General features: G+C 38.1%; 1 protein-coding gene across 3 annotated transcripts in view; it reads right to left on the bottom strand.

Annotated features, from left to right (window-relative positions):
- Positions 1–21,552, bottom strand: part of IL1RAPL1 (interleukin 1 receptor accessory protein like 1) — a 1,400,814-nt gene that overhangs the window by 17,561 nt on the left and 1,361,701 nt on the right. For all 3 annotated transcript variants that reach the window (XM_051827650.3, XM_089324493.1, XM_089324494.1), the window contains one exon: positions 3,778–3,921. In XM_051827650.3, coding sequence (XP_051683610.1) covers positions 3,778–3,921 — 144 coding nt within the window. The remainder of the gene's footprint in view (positions 1–3,777; positions 3,922–21,552) is intronic.

The raw sequence follows: 21,552 nt of genomic DNA, 5'->3' as shown, positions 1-21,552 counted from the left end.
TGAAAGGAAGAGGATAACAGATGCTCCTTTGGTTTGAAGCAGACTCTGAGAAGAGTAAGGACTTATATACCTTTTCCCAAGGAAAATCTTGGGAAACTGTAAGCTTCCTAGGAAAAACCTATGCCTCATATGGGACCAACATGTTAAAGAGATTGTGGGTGAAGGAGATGCTTAACTTTTTTAAATGGAGAAATAAGTATGAGTGTAGCAGAGTTCAGCTAATAAAGTTCAAAGTGAGAATATTCTGGACAAGTGTGTGAAGCTTCTGACTAGAGGCCATACCAAGGATCTTGGCCTTGAGTAACCAATGCTCAGGATGTCCAAAGATTAGGTGCTAGTAGCTCTGGTGAGGATGCGATGGAATATGCAATTGCAGTTTTCTTTTTTACAAAAAAAGCAATATGTGAGCTCCCTAAAGCCAGTTTTCCTGGGGGAAAGAATAGGAGAAGGGAAAGGGAAGATTCCAATTTTCAACTGAGTGTTAACCCAATAGGAGCAGAGTTCCAAATCAGACATGACTGAAGTATCTTGCAATGACAAGATTATGACTTTTCTTTGAATATAAACATGTTTTAAAAGAAAGGCAGAGTGACAGAGAAAGAGGGAGAGACACAGATATGAAGCAATCTTCCATCCTCTGTTTTCACTGCCCAAATGGCCACAACAGCAATGGCTGGGCCAGGCTAAAGCCAGGAGTCTGGAACTCCATTTGGGTCTCCCACATGGGTGGCAGAGGCCCAAGCACTTGGGCTACCTTCCACTGCTTTTTCAGACACATTATCAAGAAGCAGCCGGAACTGGAACTGGCACTCCGACATGGGATGCCAGTGTTGCAGGTGGCAGATTAACCTGCTATGCTATAATGTCTGCCCTGAAATTCAACATTTTTTAGGAAACTTTAAAAATGATTGTTTACTTATTTACATCTACTTGTAAGGCACAGAGGGAAAGGGAGAAGGAAAGGAGGAGAGAGAAGAGGGAGAGAGAGAGAAAAAAAACCAGAGAGACAGACAGACATACACACAGATCTTCCATCTGTTAGTTTACTTCCCAAATGCTTGCAATAGCTAGGGCTGGACCAGGCCAAAGCCAGGAGCCTGGAACTCCATCCAGGTCTCCTTGGATATGAAAGCACGGGCCCAAGAACTTGAGCCACCATCCACCGCCTCCCAGGATGCATTAGCGGGAAGCAGGATTGGAAGTAGAGTAGCAGAGACTCAAAGGGGCACTCTGATGTGGGAAGTGGGATGTGGGTATTCCAGGAACAGGATTAACCCATTGTGCCACAACACCTGCTTAAATGTTATGACCTTTTTTTGCCATCAGTTGAAATGGGAACTTGAGACGTAAGTTGAATAATTTCAGAATACCAGAGAATTAAAGAAATTTTGCACTTATTTACATTTACATCTAACTTTTGTTAAGGTAAGGATTTTAAACTTACATTATTATTATTATTATTATTATTATTAGAACTGTAGTATGGTTCTGATGGAACACTACTTCTAAAAGTTTTAAGGGTCACATGAGATGCAGAAAAAGGCGGGTTAAGGGCAAGCCTCTGAACACCATTTCAGCAGTAATAGCTTGCTTTAATACAGAGAGGATATACATGTGATTGAATTTTTAGTGAAAATTCCTTCCTGTAAAATATGTGAACAATCATTACCCGGGGAATCTTCGTGCTTTTTTTTCTTTTTTAGAATTACTTGTACAATAACATTATTCAGAGGCTAAGTTTGTTATCTTGGTTTTCTTTGAGTCTAATGTATTCACACTGGCATCTTAAGGGAAGCACTAATAAATCTTTGATTGTGTTCAAGATGGCCCTAGGGACAGGGCTCTAACATTCCTAAGGCATTCATTAACTATATTAGCTTAATGAGAGAACAATCTCCTCTGTTACATTATTATTTGTTAGTATTTGTTTGTTTTATTTTCTTAAAATACTTTAGAAACCTGAGGACCCCTGAGCAACAAAATCCAGTCATGTTATCCAAGGAACTCACTGAAGAATTTACAATTAGCAGAATCCCCCACAGAAACTTTACATCACTAAAATGTTAACTTCATATGCCTCATATGTTTTTCATTATATGCCATCATTTTCTACATTCAGAAAATGGCAGATAAAGACAATTGGAAATGGACAGTAGGGTAACATTTTTGTCATCCAGAATATAAAAATAATCAGGCAAAAGAGTTAATAGATAAAGTGAGACATGTTACATACAATACACTGCTTTTTCAAATAACATCTATTAATTATGCAAACAACAGAATATCTCTAGATTAAACTGAACATGCTAAATTTAAAAAGTAGAGACCCAATGTATGATAAAATAAAGGCTTTGGAAATAGACTTATTTTCAAATACCATCTTGGTAATTTACAGTAATTCTTGCGTTAGCTTCTTGAGTAAATTACTTATTTACTCAATTATTTATTTACTATAGGAGACTGAATTGCCTTATCAGTAAAATAAAAACTGTAATATTGACCTCAGAATTTTTGTGAGACTTTAGTTAAAACAATTTTGAAATGCCTAGCACTTTGCTTGGTACTTACACAACAGTAACTTTGGCACTAAACTTTTTCTTTTGTCTCTTTGAAGCAGTGGCAAAGAAAAATAATGACTATTATGAATAGGCAAGAAAGAAACAAGGAACAAATAGGAAATCAGCACTTAAAATCTAAAAAGAAAAAAAAAAAACCACTAGATTTTCTGCAGTTCAGACTTTACCCTAGTTAGTGGTCAGGGCAAAAAGGTGAATGAGGAGGAGTGTTAAGAGTGTTGGATAATTAAACTACTTCTCTTCACAAGTCAGATAACCTACAGTTGTACCTATGGACTTATTCCAGAGAACCCTGAAAATGTAGCAACATGCAGAGTTGCTTCATTTTCCTTTATACCAACTAGCACAAACTGACAGTGAAAAAAAGTTGGTAAATATGACAGCAAAACCTTTGAAATCCACGCTATTCATTGTTAATATGCTTCTTTGTTGGCAAATTTATCTATTGTCTTGTTTTTCAAATGACCTGCAAAGTGAAAAATGCTCAAGTTTCCTAATGGAACCTTTAAGGAGCTCAGTTTTAATGGCCCCAAATCCCTCTTAGATTATACGCATATTCATGGCTGACTAGAAGCAAACAATAATTACATTTTCATGAAAATAGCTCATATTTCTAAATTTGAGTAAAACTATTATATATGCTGTTGTTAAATCAGTGTACTTGTCTACTTTTCTATGTGTTTTTTCATGCAGAATAAAAATTAGCTTATCTAAATATAGCTAAAAACAAAATTGAAAAGACTGCTGGACAAATTCTAAAATATTTTGCACAGTTTATTATAAGTGATCAGTCTAAATAGGAACAAATTGGGATTCATTTCAAACTACTGGGCTAGGAACACAATTAAAAGAGACATTCCTTACCTATAGAAGAGTAAAGCAGGCCTTTCAGTACTGATTACAAGGTGAGAGAAAATGAACTCTGATGGCAGTGCAATCAGTGTTTGTAAATCACAAGTGCTGTATGGAATACAATTCTAAAAAGGGTAGATGTTGCTTTACAATTTTCAGAAGAAAATACCTAATGGGTCCGAAGCACTATACATACATTTTAAAATAAAAGATGAATTTACAAAGTGAGCTTTGAAAAAGTTTTAAGACCTGCTACCAGTGGTTATGTAGGTAACTTTTCTTTCCCCTCAATTTACAATGGCAGGAAACAAGAATGTTCAGAAAGACTCATAGAGGGAGCTCAACTTACCACCATCCAGTTCCTCAGCTCCAAAATGATTCCTGTAGAAGAGCATGATTTCTATCTTGTAACACTTATAGATGGTCACCAAACAAACAAGCAGTAAGAGGATAGCACCAAGCCCTCCAGCAAGTTCAACTGTGTACATTAGCTCTAGAAAAAAAATCACAACCGTGAATTATACACTATTCACATCCAAAATCATCAATTCAATTTAATTTCACGTTTTTCTGGATGAGACCAGATGTGGGTAATGGGTTAGGACAACCTTTTCCCCATTTTATGTGAGAATTTGACCTTTTAATAACTTTCCATCTCTGTTTCCTTGGTAACTAGATAAAGTAGTATATGGTAACTGTTGCTAAGCAACACTGCTTACAGTAAAAATGAACTTTGGCTTGTAGATTGCATTTGTATTGCGAGAATTATAAATACCTGACTGAAAAGTATAATATTGGGTTTGCCCGAGTGCAGTAAGTCATATAAACCTATCTCTTATGGAGATCCTGCAAGCTATGCTTATGGGATTGATGAAAGAAACATTGGTTCCAATGGATATGAAGCTTTTAAGCTAGTTGAGCTTCTGCACTCATTCTGTGCGAATCTTGAAGTGAGAGGGCTCATCTTCGTTGTCATCTGCGGGGTGGGGTCCAAGGATGGTGAGGGTGAAAGAGCACAGGTCTGGGAGGGCACAGTGGACTGTGGCAGAGTGTTGGGAAGACTACCTCATGACTGGCATCTGTTGACTCCTGTCAGCAGTAAGGGTTCTTGTGTTGCTTCTTACTGAATAAAGTGGTGCCAAGGTGGTTTTCCTTAACTTTGGAGGCTGAATGCTTAATTGAGCTTAAGAAGCAGGCCACTCAGTGTATGTCACAACAAAATATGCTGTAGAGTTTTCCTTTCATTAAGCTATTTCAACTTTTTTCCTCTTTATTTGCTTCCATTTATACTAAGAATATAAAATAATATGAAGTGTGGAATACTGAAAAATACCTCCAGCAGTTTTATTTGTTGAGTCTCATGAATAATTACACAAGACAGCACTACAAAGTACCAAGACTGAAACACAAAATGTTCTTCAGTACAGTATTTCCCTTCTATTATGGGAACAGAAAGGATAAGTGTGTGAATAATACTGTGGGGTACATTGGGTCTTTTTTTCTCAGGACATGAGTTAAACTCTATCATTTTCAGAAGTCTGCATAAAACTCTAATTTATGGCCTGGGGGTAAGTTATACACCTGCAAAATCAGATTTGAAATATCCTGGAAATGATGGAGAAGAGATAAGTATTTAGATTCTTGCTTTGTTTCAGATTCATTCTTAAATAATTTCCATGTTAAACCCTTGGAATTTACCATTCTAAAATTTCTTGAATAACAATAGAAATGGAAAAATAAACAAAATTGTTAACTTCTACTCTCAAACATTGCTAGTGAAAGTATGCTATGGAACTATCACTTTGGAAAACTTGGGTGGTTTCAAGTAAATTAAATATGAATGTACCCTATGGATAAAAATTTAATTCCTAAGTATTTACCTGTAAGAAATATAAGCAGTCTTACAGTATTACTCATTGTAGCCACAACTGGAAACAATCCAAATGTTCATTAACAGGAGATGATAAGCAAATAAATAAATAGTGTATGTTTATACAATAAGAATATACCCACCAATAAAAGAATAAACTACTGATACACGTAGCACGCATGAATTCCACAAAATTGTTAGGTGAAGGACACCAGATGCAAAATAACAGCTCCCATATGATTCTACCTAAATTAAATCTGAGAATGAACCAAAATAATGCATAGTAATATAAAACAGAAAATACATGCTTTGGGGGTAGGTGACGAGAAAATTAACTGGAAAGGGGCAAGAGTGAACTTTTGAGGGTAAAGGAAATATTTTGTATCTAGTTTTGGATATAGATTGGTGTAAGTATTTGTCAAAACCCATTGATCTGAACACTTATGACCTATGCCTCTTATGTTAATTGCACTTCAATTCTTAAAAATTTGATAGTTTTTAAAAAATAGTTACAAGTTCTAACTCAAGGCCTATGTGGCGAGAAGCTCTAAAGCAAGCTAGAAGGGGCCTGTGTTGTGGTGCTGTTTGCTTAGCCGCCACTTGCAACACCTGCATCTCTGAGCACTGGTTTGAGTCCTGGCTGCTCCACTTCTGATCCAGTTCCCTACTAATGCACCTGGGAAGGCAGAGGAAAATCGCCCAAGCACTTGGGCCCCTGCCACCCACATAGAAACCAATATGGAGCGCCTGGCTGCTGGCTTTGTGTGGCCCAGCCTTGACTCTTGGCAGTCATTTGGGGAAAGGCCTAGCAGATAAAAGATCTTTTTCTCTCTGTGTCTCTCCCTCTCTCTGTCATTCTGCCTTTCAAGTAAATAAAATATATTATTAAAAAAAAAAAAAGCTAGGAGTCGGTGCAGCTGCTCTGCTGTAGATAACCGCACAGGCAGGGAATGATTCGTCTGTGGTACCCTCAAGCACACTTGATGTAACGTGCCTTAAGTCTCCGTATCTAGTCAAATAGCTTTGGAAGCAGTCTGAGGTATAATCCTGTCGATTCACTTTCTTTAAAAAAAAAAAAACTCATTTTCTTCAAATGGTATTCCTAATACTAGTCTCTATAAACATTTTAAAAATTTTAGAAACCAAATAGGTTTTTCCAGAAAAATTGTATGAAAGTCTTCTTAGAAAATGAATGCTCAGTTGTGTTATTCCCATTGCTAGCTGTCATGAATCATTCAAACAATTACATACACTACTTAAAATACTCTATTTACTTGGCCAGTCAATAGTATTATCTGAAATGCAATAAGAGAAGGAAAGTAGAGTTGATATAGCTTAGCAATTATAGAAATGGTCTTGTGTCACTTGAATAACTCCTGGAGAATGAGCAATAAGCAGGAAAAATTCTTCTGAGCTGTAGTAATTTACTTCTGATATGTGTACAAGAAACTGGTCTAAAGAAATAGCATTTACAAGGAGATCGATCACCTATCCTGAGATGTTCCAAGTATGTTATATTTCTCCCCAGATACTTCTGTAGTACTACACGCAGAAGCACCTTGTTCTTATAATGTCCTTATGAGAAGGTCAGGTACAAAACTTATCTTCCCCAACAGTGAGCATATCAGTTCCCTTCCTCATTTAATACATTATTTTTATGCAATAATATAATATGCCTATCTATTATAAATGTATGTGAGTTGATTTTTTTCCATTTGATTTGAATTGATCATATTGACTTATATAACATGTACAAACTCTCCCAAAGAAAATGGCACATTAGATTTAGTCTACACATTCTTTTGCTCAAAGCTAGACACATTCTTTAATATAAGTACTACTTATTATCGCTTATCCATTGAGTCAGGACAAAATTATTAGGGTTAAATTCTGTCACACTTAAAAGAAATTATTTGGGTCCACTGCTGTATTTTATCTTAAATTCCAATGTGAATGTGAATGGTGTTGCCCCAGCAAATGTCATTTTCCTTTGAAATGGGATCTGCTTTTCAGCTCTAGTTCAAGTTGCCTGGAGTGGCAGCATTTAAAAAATAAAAAGATTCCATTTCAGCACAATTCAACATCTAAGGATGGAGTGAGAAAGTGCAGACCTTTATAAATTTGTTTAGCCTTTGTGTTATTTTGTTAAAATGATGGACTCTGCCCCCTTTAAGGGACTGAGACTGAATATTGAAAATTGTAAAGCAAAATCACATGGCAAAACCTAAGGGAAACTGGCATTTGGTTAAATACAACAAATGAACAAGTGCCAAAGAGTTACATTTAAGGGCACCAGCAGTCGTTTAGTTACAGGCAATTAACAATAGTCCTTGGAAAGCTCCAGTATGGACTAAGGGAAAACACATTGATTATTGCTGCTGTAGTAGACTGCTTTCGGAATAAATTGCTTCAATTTAAAACTAGATTTGCTACAAGCATTTTGAGCAATGACTACAATTTTTTTCTTATCAAGACAGTTGGAGCAAGCAACCCTCTAAAAGAAACAGCTAATTAAAATAAAGCGCATGCCATCTCTTAGTATATTGGATTACATTGCAAATAATAAATGTGTTTGGTTTACACTGATCTTGCTGCAATTACCTAGTATAGTTTAGGATCCTATTTTCCAATTTTTTTATTGGCCTGTACCTGATATTAATGTTTTCAAACTTTTTTCTTTTAGAAATCTTTGAAGAAGTGAAGATTTTTAACAAAGTATTTTTGAACTCTTGACTTGGAGTTTTCATCTCTATTTGATCTCTCTAGAATACAAGAATGAATGAATATATTATATAACATTATATATTACATATATAATATATATTCATTCATGTCTAAAGTATAATTAAGGATTTTAGGGAACATATTCTTATATAATTCATCCTAAAATTGATTCATTTCATTATATAAAGTCCTTTGAATTGTTCTGTCCTGATTTATATGCATTAAAATACAAGTTTGTGGGGAAATGCATGATAGACATTGTAATGATCCCAGTTTATTCATTAGCCTCACCAAGTACTTTTCTTCTTCTTTCATTGTGTTATAAAGAGCTAAAGTTTATAAGGATTTATCCATCCACATAAATTCATATGCATATTTATTTCTCTGGAGCAGTATACCTTATTTGTTCCTGGCAGGAGGATAATTATGCTCTGCCTAAAAAGATATTCAACTCAATTCTACAATACATCAATGCAATTTAGAAGCAGTTATAATTTTTTGGTAACACATTAAGAAACCGAATTGCTGTTCACATAATAGCAGAAAAATGCTTTGGAATAGTCTAAACTATGATGTTAGGACAGCAGTTTTGCTCTTAAAAAGTCCTTTTTGGAATAAGGCAGGATATACCAAATAAAATTATCATAATAAAGAGGAAAATAGTCTTGGAATGGAGCAGCTTGATCTGTGTAACCAAATATTTGTGCAAAAGTTTACATTCAGGGGCCAGTGCTATGCTGTAGTAAGCTAAGCATCTGATTGCAGTGCCAGCATCCCATATGGGCACCGGTTCAAGTCCTGGCTGCTCCACTTCTGACCCAGCTCTCTGCTATGGCCTGCGAAAGCAGTGGAAGATGGCCCAAGTCCTTGGGCCCCTGCACCCACGTGGGAGACCCAGAGGAAGCTCTTGGCTCCTGGCATCGGTTTGGCCCATCTCCAGCCATGGTGGCCATTTAGGGAGTGATCCAGTGGATGGAAGACCTTTCCTTCTCCCTCTCTCTGTAACTCTGCCTCCCAAATAGATAAATAAATCTTTTTTTAAAAAAGTTTACATTCAAGGTAGTATTTTTTGTCATTTTGGAAAGAGGTTTTCAGCCACAGCATCAAATTAGCTTTTCGTCACTGCCAATCAAGAATGCAAATATGATTGGTCACAGACTAAGACTTATCAGTAGGGCCTGGTTAGTCTAAGATCCCACAGCTCTTCGAACTTGTTACATGCTAAGGAAATATTAAAAACGGAAAATAAAATGAAAGACTAGAGAAAGTATCCATCCTTCTTTTCTTAGTTTGCTAGAGCCTACTCTTCTAATGCGCTTTTCCTCTCCTAAATCAGATAAGGATATTAACCTGTTTTTTTTTATGAAGTAAAGAATCTTCATAGGTGGTATGCTTTACGTGAGTTAAAATGAATAATCATAGTAATTGAATAAAGCATGAGTGCATGAACTCATATGAATCATAAAAAATAAAGTTCTCTCATCTCAGAATACAACTGGTATATATGGAAGAAGTGATAGAGTTAGAAATGACCATTTTCTTCAGTCACCATAATAATAATTGATTCAGGCAAAACTTATATACAGATGTTAGAACTATTGGATGAAAAATTGGTGAAGCAGGCTATTCCTACTATCTCAAAATACCTCCTCACTGATTATTAATAACGAAAGAGAAAGTATACACCATCTTAGGAAAGTGACCAAATATAACATCACCAGTAATGGCACAAATTGATATGCTCTCTGGCGTACTGCACTGTGGAAGCACAATATCATTTATGTAGTATTCTAGTCAGAATTATAAATATCCAAACCATGAGATGTCAAACCAATTCAAACTGAGAGATAACTAAAATCTCATCTGGCTTCCACGCTTCAAAAATTTCAATATTGGGGCTGGCACTGTGGCATAGTGGGTAAAGCTGCTACCTGCAGTGCTGGCATCCCACATGGGCACCAGTTCGAATCTCGGGTGCTCTACTTCAGATCCAGCTCTCTGCTATGGCCTGGGAAAGCAGTGGAAGATAGTCCAAGTCATTGGGCCCCTGCACCCACGTGGGAGACCCGGAAGAAGCTCCTGGCTCCTGGCTTTGGATCAGCAAAGCTCCAGCCGTGGTGGCCAATTGGGGAGTGAACCAGCAGATTGAAGACCCATCTCTCTATGTGTAACTCTAATTTTCAAATTAATAAAAATAAATCTTTAAAAAAAAGTCAATATTATAAAAGACAAATCTGAGGAAGCCTCTCAGATACACTATGGAGTACTACTCATCTGTAAAAAGAAGTGAAATCCTGTCTTTTGCAACAAGATGGACACAACTGGAAACCATTTTACAGTGAAAAAAGCCAGTTACAAAAAGACAGATATGATGTTTTCCCTGATCCTAGGTAACTAATAGAGTACCTGAAATGTTATGTATCAGAGTGAAATAGACATTTTGAGATTCATTGATTGTTTATAGCCCTTGTCACTTCCATTGAAGAACAGTGTTTTTTTTTTTCTCTTCATACTAATTGTTGAACTCTTTTACTTAGAGTAGGGTTAACTATATGATCATTAAGTAAACTGAAAATACATCTTTGTAAAAATTAAGAGTGGGAATACTAGAGGGAGAGGGAAGAAGGACGGGAGCATGGGTGGGAAGGAGGGTAATGGGGAAAGTGTTACTATGTTCCTAAATCTGTATATATGACATATATGAAACTTGTATAACTTAAATAAAATTAAAAAAATACAACTAAGTGCAATGCATAATCTGGCAGGAGAAATATTGTGTAAAGGGTATCTATTGGGATAGTTTTGAAATTTGAATATATAGACTAATATTATACAACAGAATTTTATCATTTTCAATTTTCCTGATTTCGATAAATGTACTCTCATTATATAAGAAAATATCCTTCTTTTTTAGGAGATTCACATTGAAGAATTTAGTCACAGTGTCTGACATTTGCTTTCCAGAAGTTCAACAATAAAATGTATACATGTGTTGTTTGTATATGTAATATAGCACTTTTACCTGCCTATCTATTGGAAGAGAGAGAAGGTGAATGTGACAAAATGGTATTAATGGGTTGAGAAGGTATATGGAAATTTATTGTACCACTTTTACAATTTTTCTGTAACATCTGCAGGTTTTATACCAAAATAAAAAGTATAAAAGCAAAAATAAGTCAAATGGTAAGATCAAATTATTGCAAGTGTTATTGTAATTAGAGTGTATTGTATGTTGATTACTTTCGGATTACCATATTTATAGGTATTCTAATCTACTCTGTACAAAGCATTTGATTTAATCTTTCCAAAGCATACCTTCACCTTGTCATTTTATTCATGAACTGTTGGGTAATTTACATTGGAACTCCTTAATGTTGGTATTTAAGTTCCTCTGCACCTTTAATTGAATCAGTTTTTAAGGCACTTTAGATAACCAGTGAAAAACAGAGTAAAAACTAGCAGAAAACCACAGCAAAAACTCTCCCTGATGGAATTTAAAGTCTAGCAGAAGAAAGACAATAAACAACAGTACACTTATTAATAAGCAAATGAAATATTATACTATGTAGTGATAAATAATATAGAAAAAAATAAAGAGAAGTGAGTGCAAAGTGCAGCAATAAGATTGTGACTTGCAATGAGTGGCCAGTGGACCAAATTCAATAGGTGCTGTATGGGCAGACTTGAAGCAAGGAGAGAGGTATACAGAAATCTGGTAGAGGGGCTGGCGCTCTAGCGGGTAAAGCTGCCGCCTGCAGTGCCAGTATCCCATATGGGTGCCAGTTCGAGACCCGGCTACTCCACTTCTGATCTAGCTCTCTGCTATGGCCTGCGAAAGCAGTGGAAAATGGCCCAAGTCTTTGGGCCCCTGCATCCATGTTTTTCACTGGTTATCTAAAGTGCCTTAAAAACTATCTGACACATTGTAGATATTCCATGAACATTTGTTGAATAACTGAATTACTAAGTAATTAAGAAGAAAAACAATTTTCTAATAAAAAATTAGACTTTTATGTATTTCTACTCTAAAATTCCAAGAATATCTCTGAAATGTTTTTCTTTGACAATGATAGGGTTCAAGTAGCTGATGAAGAATAGTCAATAATATCTAGTCCATTAAGTTGGCAGTAAAATTTTAATCATGTAGAAAATTGTTGACTTCATTGTATAGATTTAAAAATTGCTTTACATTCATAAAGTCAATGACAACATAGACTTGTGTAGATTTATAAAACCAAGCAAGTTTGGTTGGCATTTGGAAATCAATCATGTATTGATTTAGATCTTTAATACTGCCATTCAATGTTTTCTTTTCACTCATTCTTTCATTCATTTTCTCATTGCTTAAGAGGTAGTCTTGTATGTACCAGGGTAGTCCTTTTGAGTTCTAGGATAAAGTGATGGATACTCTTCTTCCCTTAAAGGAGTTCATGTCTGGTTGCAGAGTCAAGCACATAAGCAGATATTTAATAACAAAAAAAAAAAAGCTAATTTTTATCAAGCACTTTTTAAAAGATTTACTTATTTATTTATTTATTTGAAAGAGTGACAGCAAGACAGGGAGATCTTCCATCTATTGATTTGCTCCCCAAATGGCTACAACAGCCAAGGCTAGGCCAGGCTGAATCCAGGAGCCAGGAACTGCATCCGAACTCCCAGGTGGGTGGGTAGGAACCCAAATACTTGACCCACCTTCTACTGCTTTCCAGGAATATTAGCAAGAGGCTGGATCAAAAGCAGAGTAGCCGGGACTTGAACCTGTGTTTTGATACATGATGCTGGTGTAGCAAGTGGCGGCTTAACCTGCGGCATCACAGAACCGGCCTCAAGCACTTCTTTTAAGTGGATGTAAGATAAACTATATTTTAAATATAATCACGAGCCTGGTGAGTGGCTCCCTCAGGGTATTTTTATGTGTTTGTGTTTGTAGGTTTTCGTTGGGGGAATTTTAGGGATAAATATCAGGCATTGAGTGGCACAGTACAAGAGTGCCTGCAAAGGTTTTTGACAAGTGGTTTGCTTTGAAGTACTGGGAAAGCAAATATATGGTGTGATGGGTGAAGGTAGGTGAATCCATTTTTTTGATTTCTCAGCTATAATACATTGTTTTCCTTTTATTCCTTTCCAAAGCACATAGCATATACCTTGTCAGTAAGTATTTGTTCCAGTGTTACCATTTCAGCCAGATTTCCCAAAATTAGGTCAGAACAATGGGCCAATGATTTTTTCCTTTGAGGAAATCATTGAACAATGTGGAGTTACTAACACAAAGATTTTTTTTTTTCAGAAAACCTTTCCCCTCTAGATTATAAAAACAATGTTTGAAATATATCACTCTAAAGACCATAACATGGGTTGTATACAGAATGTTATATATTTGCACATACATCCAGGCAAAGTATTCAGATGGGGCCTTCTCCATCTCAGATCTCAGAAGATTAAGTGTTATGAGGAGAAACCAGACAAGGAAGGACAATATTACTATTAAAAAAAAAAACAAAAATGATCCTCAGGCAACCAGCCTAGAAGACAGGACTATTGTATATCAAGGTGTCAAACTTCACTGATGCCTAAAAGAAAATATCTTAGAAGAAAAAGTATTTGCTTTCCCTCTACTAGGAATTTTCTTCTTAACTTGTCATACAAATAGACAGGCACAGATGGAATGTTGCAAAACATCTCTTGGGAGAAAATTGTCAGAGTGAAGGTGGCATTGCCATTTTACTCCTTTTTGTTAAGGGATGCAGTGTTTATCCTGAAAGCAATCCTCCATCTGAGGATATATTGTCACAGTTAGAACAATTTGCTCCTCCATTGGGAATGCTATGGGTTGCCCAAAGAACCCAGGACATCTGGACTGCTTAGACAACCAATAGAAGGAGCCATGTTTTCTACACAAACACTGAACACTTCTTTCAAAAAGCACAATGATTTGTAGTACAATTTATGACAATTGATTTATAAAATGTTTCACAAAAGTAAAAGAATTGCACTGTAATATAAAACATGGATGCATTAATAAACTTTAAAATTTTATGTTATGCTTTAAATGTTCTTCCTTTACAAGGTTAGCATATTTCCTAATTATAGAAAACATTAGAATAAAATGTGTTCAGCAAAAGCTGTTGGTAAGTTTCTCTCATGAGAAGTTTCATTCAAAATCTTGGTGATTCCAGATTTGGAGACTGTTAAAGCACAAACAATAATCAGACCATATGCTGGTTCATTTCTCCCAGTGGTGGTAACAGAAAAATCTATTGCTTCTGCCTCGTGAATGTTTTTGATCACTCTCTGTTTTATGAAGATAACAACATGTTGAAGAAAATAGTGGGAAAGTTGCCTTGCTTTCTCATTTTGTAAACAGATACCTTCAAGAATTTGCGAACATTTTTTAAACCTTTGTATCTCATTAATAATCATGATGAAATGGGCATTTTGAGAACTACCAGTAGCAAAACATATGATTATTTGATTCCTCCTTAGAGAGCAGTAAATGGCTCCTTATACCATGACAAAACTGAAAATATAGCAGCTCATCTGGTTTAGTGGTCTCCACAGTTAGTATACATGAAGTGCCTATCCTTGATAACAAATTTTCTTTTACTAAAATGGCCATAACATGGCCCTGCTTCACAATGTGAAGGTCACTATCTTATCTCTCAGCATGTACTGATTTTTGATGCATGAAAATTACTAGTGCTTTGAGAAAATAATGTAGAATTAAAGATGGACCCTAAAATGTCATGTTTTCTAATATAGATGTAGAGTGAGAGCAAGCATATGGAGTAGCAGTTGTGTTGCCACTCGGGACACCTCCATCCCCTATCAGAGTGCCTGGTTGAGTTCCAGGTACTCTACTTCCAAATCAGCTTCCTGTTAATGCATACCGTGGGAGATACCACCTGATGGTTCAAGTACTTGAGTCCCTGCCACCCATGTAGAAGACTAGGATTGAATTCCAGGTTCCTTATTTTGGCCTAGCCCAGCCTTTACTGTTGCTGGCATATAGGGAGTGAACAAGTAGATGGAAGATCCCTCTTTGTCTGTCTCTGTCATTCAAATAAAATGAAAATAAATAAATAAATAAAGGTTTAAGAAGTAAGAGCAAAGAGATTTGCTGTAGGTCACAAACAACTGAAGAGTTGAAAACAAAACATTTTCAAGTTAACTGTCTACTTTTGCTTCATAGTTCATAATTTCTCTTTTTGGTAAATTTTTATTCATGTAAAATCTCTATTAATGATAATGATTTTTAAACATTCATAAACATGATCTTTGTGTCTTTTCCTAAACATACCACTGAATTTTTTTTTATTTAAAATAAAATCCATTTAAGAGGATTTAAATGTCCACTTTTAATTTGGAGAAATCAACCTCCAATTATAATATTATTCATAGAACACATGCTAAAAAAAGATTATGTGCTGTAAAAGTAGAGATAAATAGCTAACATTTCTTACAGATGGCAAATGTAATTCTCAACACTAAAATCTAATACAAGTTACCATGGTAATCTATTGGAAATCAACACATTTTTTCCTACTATATGACCTGAGAGAGTAGTTAGCATTTTTTATGTGTCATGTCTAATTTCTCACTTTACTGACCTGGTTGTCAAAGTTCGACATACAGGAACTGCTTATTAAAAGTTATACCTTGAATTTTATGACCCAGTTGTGCCATTTCTCAACCAAATGTGAGAATTTGCAGCCATAAAAATGCACAACCAACTCCCTCTACCCAACAATGATGCTTCAATGCCCCAGGACAGTAGAGGACATCCCTCTGGAAGCAGTGACTCAATTATTGAGGACACCTGATCCAGTGCTTTGCCCATAGCTGGCACTCAATACATATTTATTGGATGGAAATGACATTTTTTGCTTTTTCGTACAACACCATTCTATGAATTATCTTCTTTAAGCAGAGTGAAGTAAGATTTCAAGTGGAATATGAAGTATCATCAATCAACAGGGTGTTTTTACCTCGAAATAATGAGAACATGAAGGTGGTTCCAAGAAGGAAGTCTGAGTGGTTGTTTGTGGGTGATGGCAATGAATATGCTATCCTGTTCATGATCTCTGTGATTACACACATGCAATTTTGCTCTGTGCTAGATGATTTTGGTGGGCTTCTTGTAAATATTTTAAAACTGTATTACTTTTTTCTAAATTGCCTGTTTGTCATTTTCTAATACAAAATTGCAATGATTAGATTTAATTACGTTTTACAGCCTCTGTTAAATGCTAGACAAATGCTGTTAAAATGAATTAAACCTTTGAACACATAGGAATGGCTTATCTACATTGACCAATAATATGTGGTGGTTCAATTCCAAACTATACCCATCCTTCCTTATTATACACGATTGAGATTTAGTTGAATGCAAGTGTTCACAAGAAGAATTCAGAAGTGTTTACTGCTCATGAAATGTTTTGTTCCTCCTTGGTAATGCTATTTTTATAGGCTGAACACTATGTACAGCCTAATTGTGTGTGTGTGAGAGAGAGAGAGAGAGAGATTCCTAAGTGTACTCTCGTTTTAAAACCTGATATATGCAGGAACTGTATCCAACAATGAATGCTATCTTTATTTAAGAGGTTAATTATTGTAATACTTGAAGGCCATTTCAAACATCTCTTTTAGTAGGGAGTGTATTCTATAAAACACAATTTCACTGAACACATCAGGCAAGTAACCTAATTAACAAAAGAATCTAGGGGCCAACCCTGTAGCACAATGGATAAAGCTGCTGCCTGTGGTGCTGACATCCCATTTGGGCACCAGTTCGAGACTTAAGTGCTCCACTTCCGATCCAGCTCCCTGCTAATGGCCTGGGAAAGCATTGTAGGATGGCCAAAGTGCTTGGGCCCCTGCACCCATGTGGAAGACCTGGAAGAAGCTCCTGGCTCTTGGCTTCTGATCGGCCAAGCTCCAGCTGTTTTGGCCATTTGAGGAGTGAATTAGTGGATGGAAGATTTCTCTCTCTCTCTCTCTCTCTCTCTCTCTCTCTCTCTCTCTTTCAAATAAAAAATAAATCTTAAAAAAATAGAGTCTAAGGGCAATGTACTGATGTTTAAATAGGTCCAAAGGCATGGACCAAGTCAAAAAGAATGAGGTCATAGTTCCACTGACTGGCTATACCCTGCTTTCATTTCTTCCTCATGGAAGCAGTGAGCTCTAGAGAGCTAGTTGCTTCTTACCTAAAAAAGATGCTATCGAGTTTATAAGAAGGATTTGCTGTCTGGTTAAGGGCTTTGGTGTGCCGACTATATTGCACATCAATAGCAGCAGCCTCAGTAAGTGACAAGTGAAATTCAAACCCAGAGTTCTACCACAGACTAAGGAATCTGAATTCCTTGTTAACAAACTCCTTAAATCATCTATGTGTACCATAAAGTTTGTGAAGAACCAGTCTAGAGGTTTCTATTTGATTCTCAAAAGTGGAAACGAGGAAGTTAACTTCTGTCAATGCTTATAATAAAAAAAGCATACATCTGTTTACCTTCTGCTTACATTTTGTATAATTTTGAAGGGTTTTCAACTAAAAATATCTGTCATTCCATTTTGAATTTCCCTACTATGAGTAGCTTAGATGCTGATATCAGTTTCAGAAAGGGATGGGGTTTCTGATACCCATGCTGTAGAGCAGTGGTTCTCAACTAGGGCAGTTTTATCCCCAAACCCCCTGGTGACATTTGTCACCACTGTGGATATATTTGGCTGTCATAACTGGGAAGGTATGACTGGTATCTAGTTGGCAGAGGCCAAGGATGGTGCTAGACAAACTACATGCACAGGATAGACCCCCTTGCAAAAATGAATTATCCAGCCCAAAATGTCAATAGTGACAAGATTGATAAACCCTGCTGCAGACAATGTTTTGATTATTCAGAATACATTTAATCAACCGTTCATCACATTTACTAAGTGTGGTAGGGATATTGAAGCATATAATAGAAAAGTATGAGATAAAGATCTTTATCAGAATTAAACATTTCGGGACAGGCATTTGGCCTAGTGGTTGACTCTAGTTAAGATACCCTTGTCCCATACTGGAGTACTTGGGTTTGATGTCTGGTTCCAGTTCCTTACTCCAGCCTCCTGTTCATGCAGATCCTCACAGACAGCATTAATATAGTCAGGTAATTGGGTTTCTACTACCCACATGGGAGACCAGATTGTGTTCCCTTTTCCTCTTTAAAAGGCTCCAGCTACGAACTGTCGTGGGCATTTGGGGAGTGAATCAGAAGACGGGAACTCTCTGTTTCGTTCTCTCTGCTTCTCAGTTTCTTAAAAAGTAACTTAACAATTGATAAAATAAATGTAAAACTCAATAAAGCAAATAAAGGACTTCCAGTGACTATAACGACTTTTATTCAATACATAAGAGTTTGGCACACATGAAGGATCAATAGGAAGAATAAAAAACTAAAGAGTTTATCATCCTTGGTCCTAATAGTAGTTTTGTCCAAGGTGATCTCTTTGTTATTTATTAATTGAGAATTAAGTTAATCTTCAGCAGACAGTGGTATTTTGTTTTTGTAACAAAGATACTTCTTTGGATATTGTGCACAGAGAAGAAAACTGAATTACCAAAATGTCCAAAAGGCAAAATTATCTTATATAACAAATCTTCATGCTGTGACCAATCAGCCAAAACTGAGATCAACAGGCTTTTGAAAAAGATATTCCACTGCTGAGATAAAATAACATTAATCTCAACTTAAACCATACAGTCTATATCTAAGGAAATAGCTCAAAAGGTTAATTTCCAAGTCTACAAATTTAGTGGCAATTCATAATAGCCTCCAAGTGTTTTTGTTTGTTTTGGCATGAGCTACCAAGACAAAAAGTATGGAATTGGGGCCAGCTATTTAAATGTCTCACAAAACTGAGGGGCAGAGAATAAAAAAGGTTACAGGACAGAAGAAAATTTTGACTGCCAAATGTCAAATTTCATCCAATGAGAGATTAATTAAATCTGATGGCCTTGATCTAGAGATACAACAGAAACATAACTAAAGTTCTTTAATATGTTGGCATTGAGTAAGCTGATTGAGCAGAAGTGACTCATGAACTCCAACTCCGATTTAAGAAGTCATTGTCTTTCTAGAAAGATGCTCCCATATAGAAAGTTTTTTTTGATAATTGGGTAAGGTTTGGGTTTTACATATACTTTTTTTTTTGACAGGCAGAGTGGACAGTGAGAGAGAGAGACAGAGAGAAAGGTCTTCCTTTTCCATTGGTTCACCCTCCAATGGCCGCCGAGGCTGGCACACTGCAGCCGGCGCACCACGCTGATTCGAAGGCAGGAGCCAGGTGCTTCTCCTGGTCTCCCATGGGGTGCAGGGCCCAAGTACTTGGGCCATCCTCCACTGCACTCCCTGGCCACAGCAGAGAGCTGGCCTGGAAGAGGGGCAACTGGGACAGAATCCAGCGCCCCGACCAGGACTAGAACCCAGTGTACCGGTGCCGCAAGGCGGAGGATTAGCCTAGTGAGCCGTGGTGCCTGCCTACATATACTTTTTTTAGGATTTATTTATTTGAAAGACAGAGTTACAGATAGAGAGGAGAAACAGGTATTTTCCATCCATTGGTTCACTCTCCAAATGGCTGTAAACATCCAGGACTGGGCCAGGCAGAAGTCAGAAGCCAGGAGCTTCTTCTCTACCGCCCACATGGGTGGCAGGGTTCAGGGACCTGTGCAATCTTCCACTGCTTTCCCAGACACATTAGCAGGGAGCTGGATCAAAAGCTGGGACTTGAACCGCCACACCCATATGGGATGCCAGTGTTACAGGCAGTGGCCTAACCTGCCGCGCCACCATGCTGGCCCCAGCTTTTACATATTCTGAAATCAGCAGTCAAAGATGTCAAGTGGCCAACCTCAAAAGAAACCTCTCTCACTGTGGGGAGCAGCCCGGACTGGACTGAGTTACTGGAATTAAGACTTATTCTATGCATCTGCTCTCCCACAATATGGCGCTGGGAGAGAAGTAAACAGCTTCCGCACAGCTGCCTCCAGTTCAACCAATAAACTGTAGGACTTGCTCCTGATTGGAGAGCAGCGTACTCGGCGTGTGGGCAGCCGAGTTGGGATTGGCGGAGGAGGACTATAAAGGAGGAGAGAGACGGCATGCACGAGGAACATCTAAGGGGAACATCTAGCTGAAGGAACACCCGTGCAGCCCCCGAGAAAGCCGGCCGGCGGTGTGCCGCTCCCCTGCGGAAGTGGGGAATGTGGCCAGGGGGAACTGCCCTTCCACGGAGGTGGAAGGGTCAGTAGCCAACCCGGGAAGAACCAGCAGCAAACCCGGGGAGGGCCGAGCAGACGAAAGAACAGCGCAGGGTCCTGTGTCGTTCCTCCACGAAGATGGGGAGCGACATAATGGTGCCGTGACTCGGATAGGAAACCTAGGACGGACATGAAACTTAGGAGGGAAGAAACGGGAAGAACTGGGAAAATACCGGAGAGAGAGACTAGCAAATAGCCTAGGGAAAAGCCGGACGAAAAAGGTGCCGGAAGAAGCTATTGAAAGCCTAGGCATAGACTCGGATACGGACTACGGGGGGAAGCTGGGAGAAATCTCTAAGGTCGAAAGCGAAAGTGAAAGCTAGAACAAACAGACTCGGACGCGGACTGTGGGGAGAGGCCAGGAGAAATGAGGGAGGAATATTGTTGGAAGAAAACTTAGGGAAACATACCGGGTAGAGAAAAGTGTTAGGGAAATTGAAGCCGCGGGGGGCAGGCTGAGGCTGAAACGAAAGCCACTTTGGGATTCTCAAGTTAGCCCGGGAATAGGGGGCGAAAAGTTGAAACCAGAAGCTGAAATGTAAGCCTGGTTGGGATCCGTCTAATTAGCCCGGGGAGCAAAGGACGGGAAGCCAAACCGTGGGGCGGAGACGTAAGCTGGGTTGAATTCGCCAGGCTAGCCCGGGGAACTTAGATTGAATGCTAGTGGCGGACACGTAAGCTACGCTGTGTGACTCGTGGAGGCTGCCGCGCGCAGACAGAGCATGCGGGGCTCAAGTACATAGGGAACGCGGGGCTGGCGCGAGGCCGTGGTTCAGACGCGAAAGGGTTAAGTGCAAGACCGCGGAGTGTGCGCGCAAAGCCAAGCCGTGCAGATGAGAGAGGCGCGGGCTGAAGCGGCGCAGAGCCGGGAACCCGCCGGCGGGGCGAGGCGCCGGAAAGCCGCAGGGATAAGAGAAACAGAAGTTTAGAAGTAAAAGAGAAATAGGAATGCTGGAAGATAGAAGTAAAATGGGAGAGATAGGAATGCCCGGAGATAGAGAAATAGAGAAAGAGAAAGGCCTCCCCACAACACTGCAATGTGAGAACTTGGATTCGGTCTGCCTGATTAAGTGAGGCGATGAGCACCTGCGGGCAGCTAGCAGCTTATGCGCCGCAGGTCACCGAAGACAGGCACGAATTAACATCAGTAAGGCTTCCCCACAATACAACAGTTAGGAGGCTTGGATTCGGTCTGCCTGATTAAGGCGGTAAGCACCAGCAAGCAGCTCGAC

This window comes from Oryctolagus cuniculus, chromosome X (genome assembly GCF_051225735.1).
Source record: "Oryctolagus cuniculus isolate XC-2025 breed Fujian yellow rabbit chromosome X, ASM5122573v1, whole genome shotgun sequence".
Lineage (NCBI taxonomy): Eukaryota > Metazoa > Chordata > Mammalia > Lagomorpha > Leporidae > Oryctolagus > Oryctolagus cuniculus.
The sequence above is the reverse complement of the archived record's forward strand: the minus strand, read 5'-3'. Positions and strand labels throughout refer to the sequence as shown.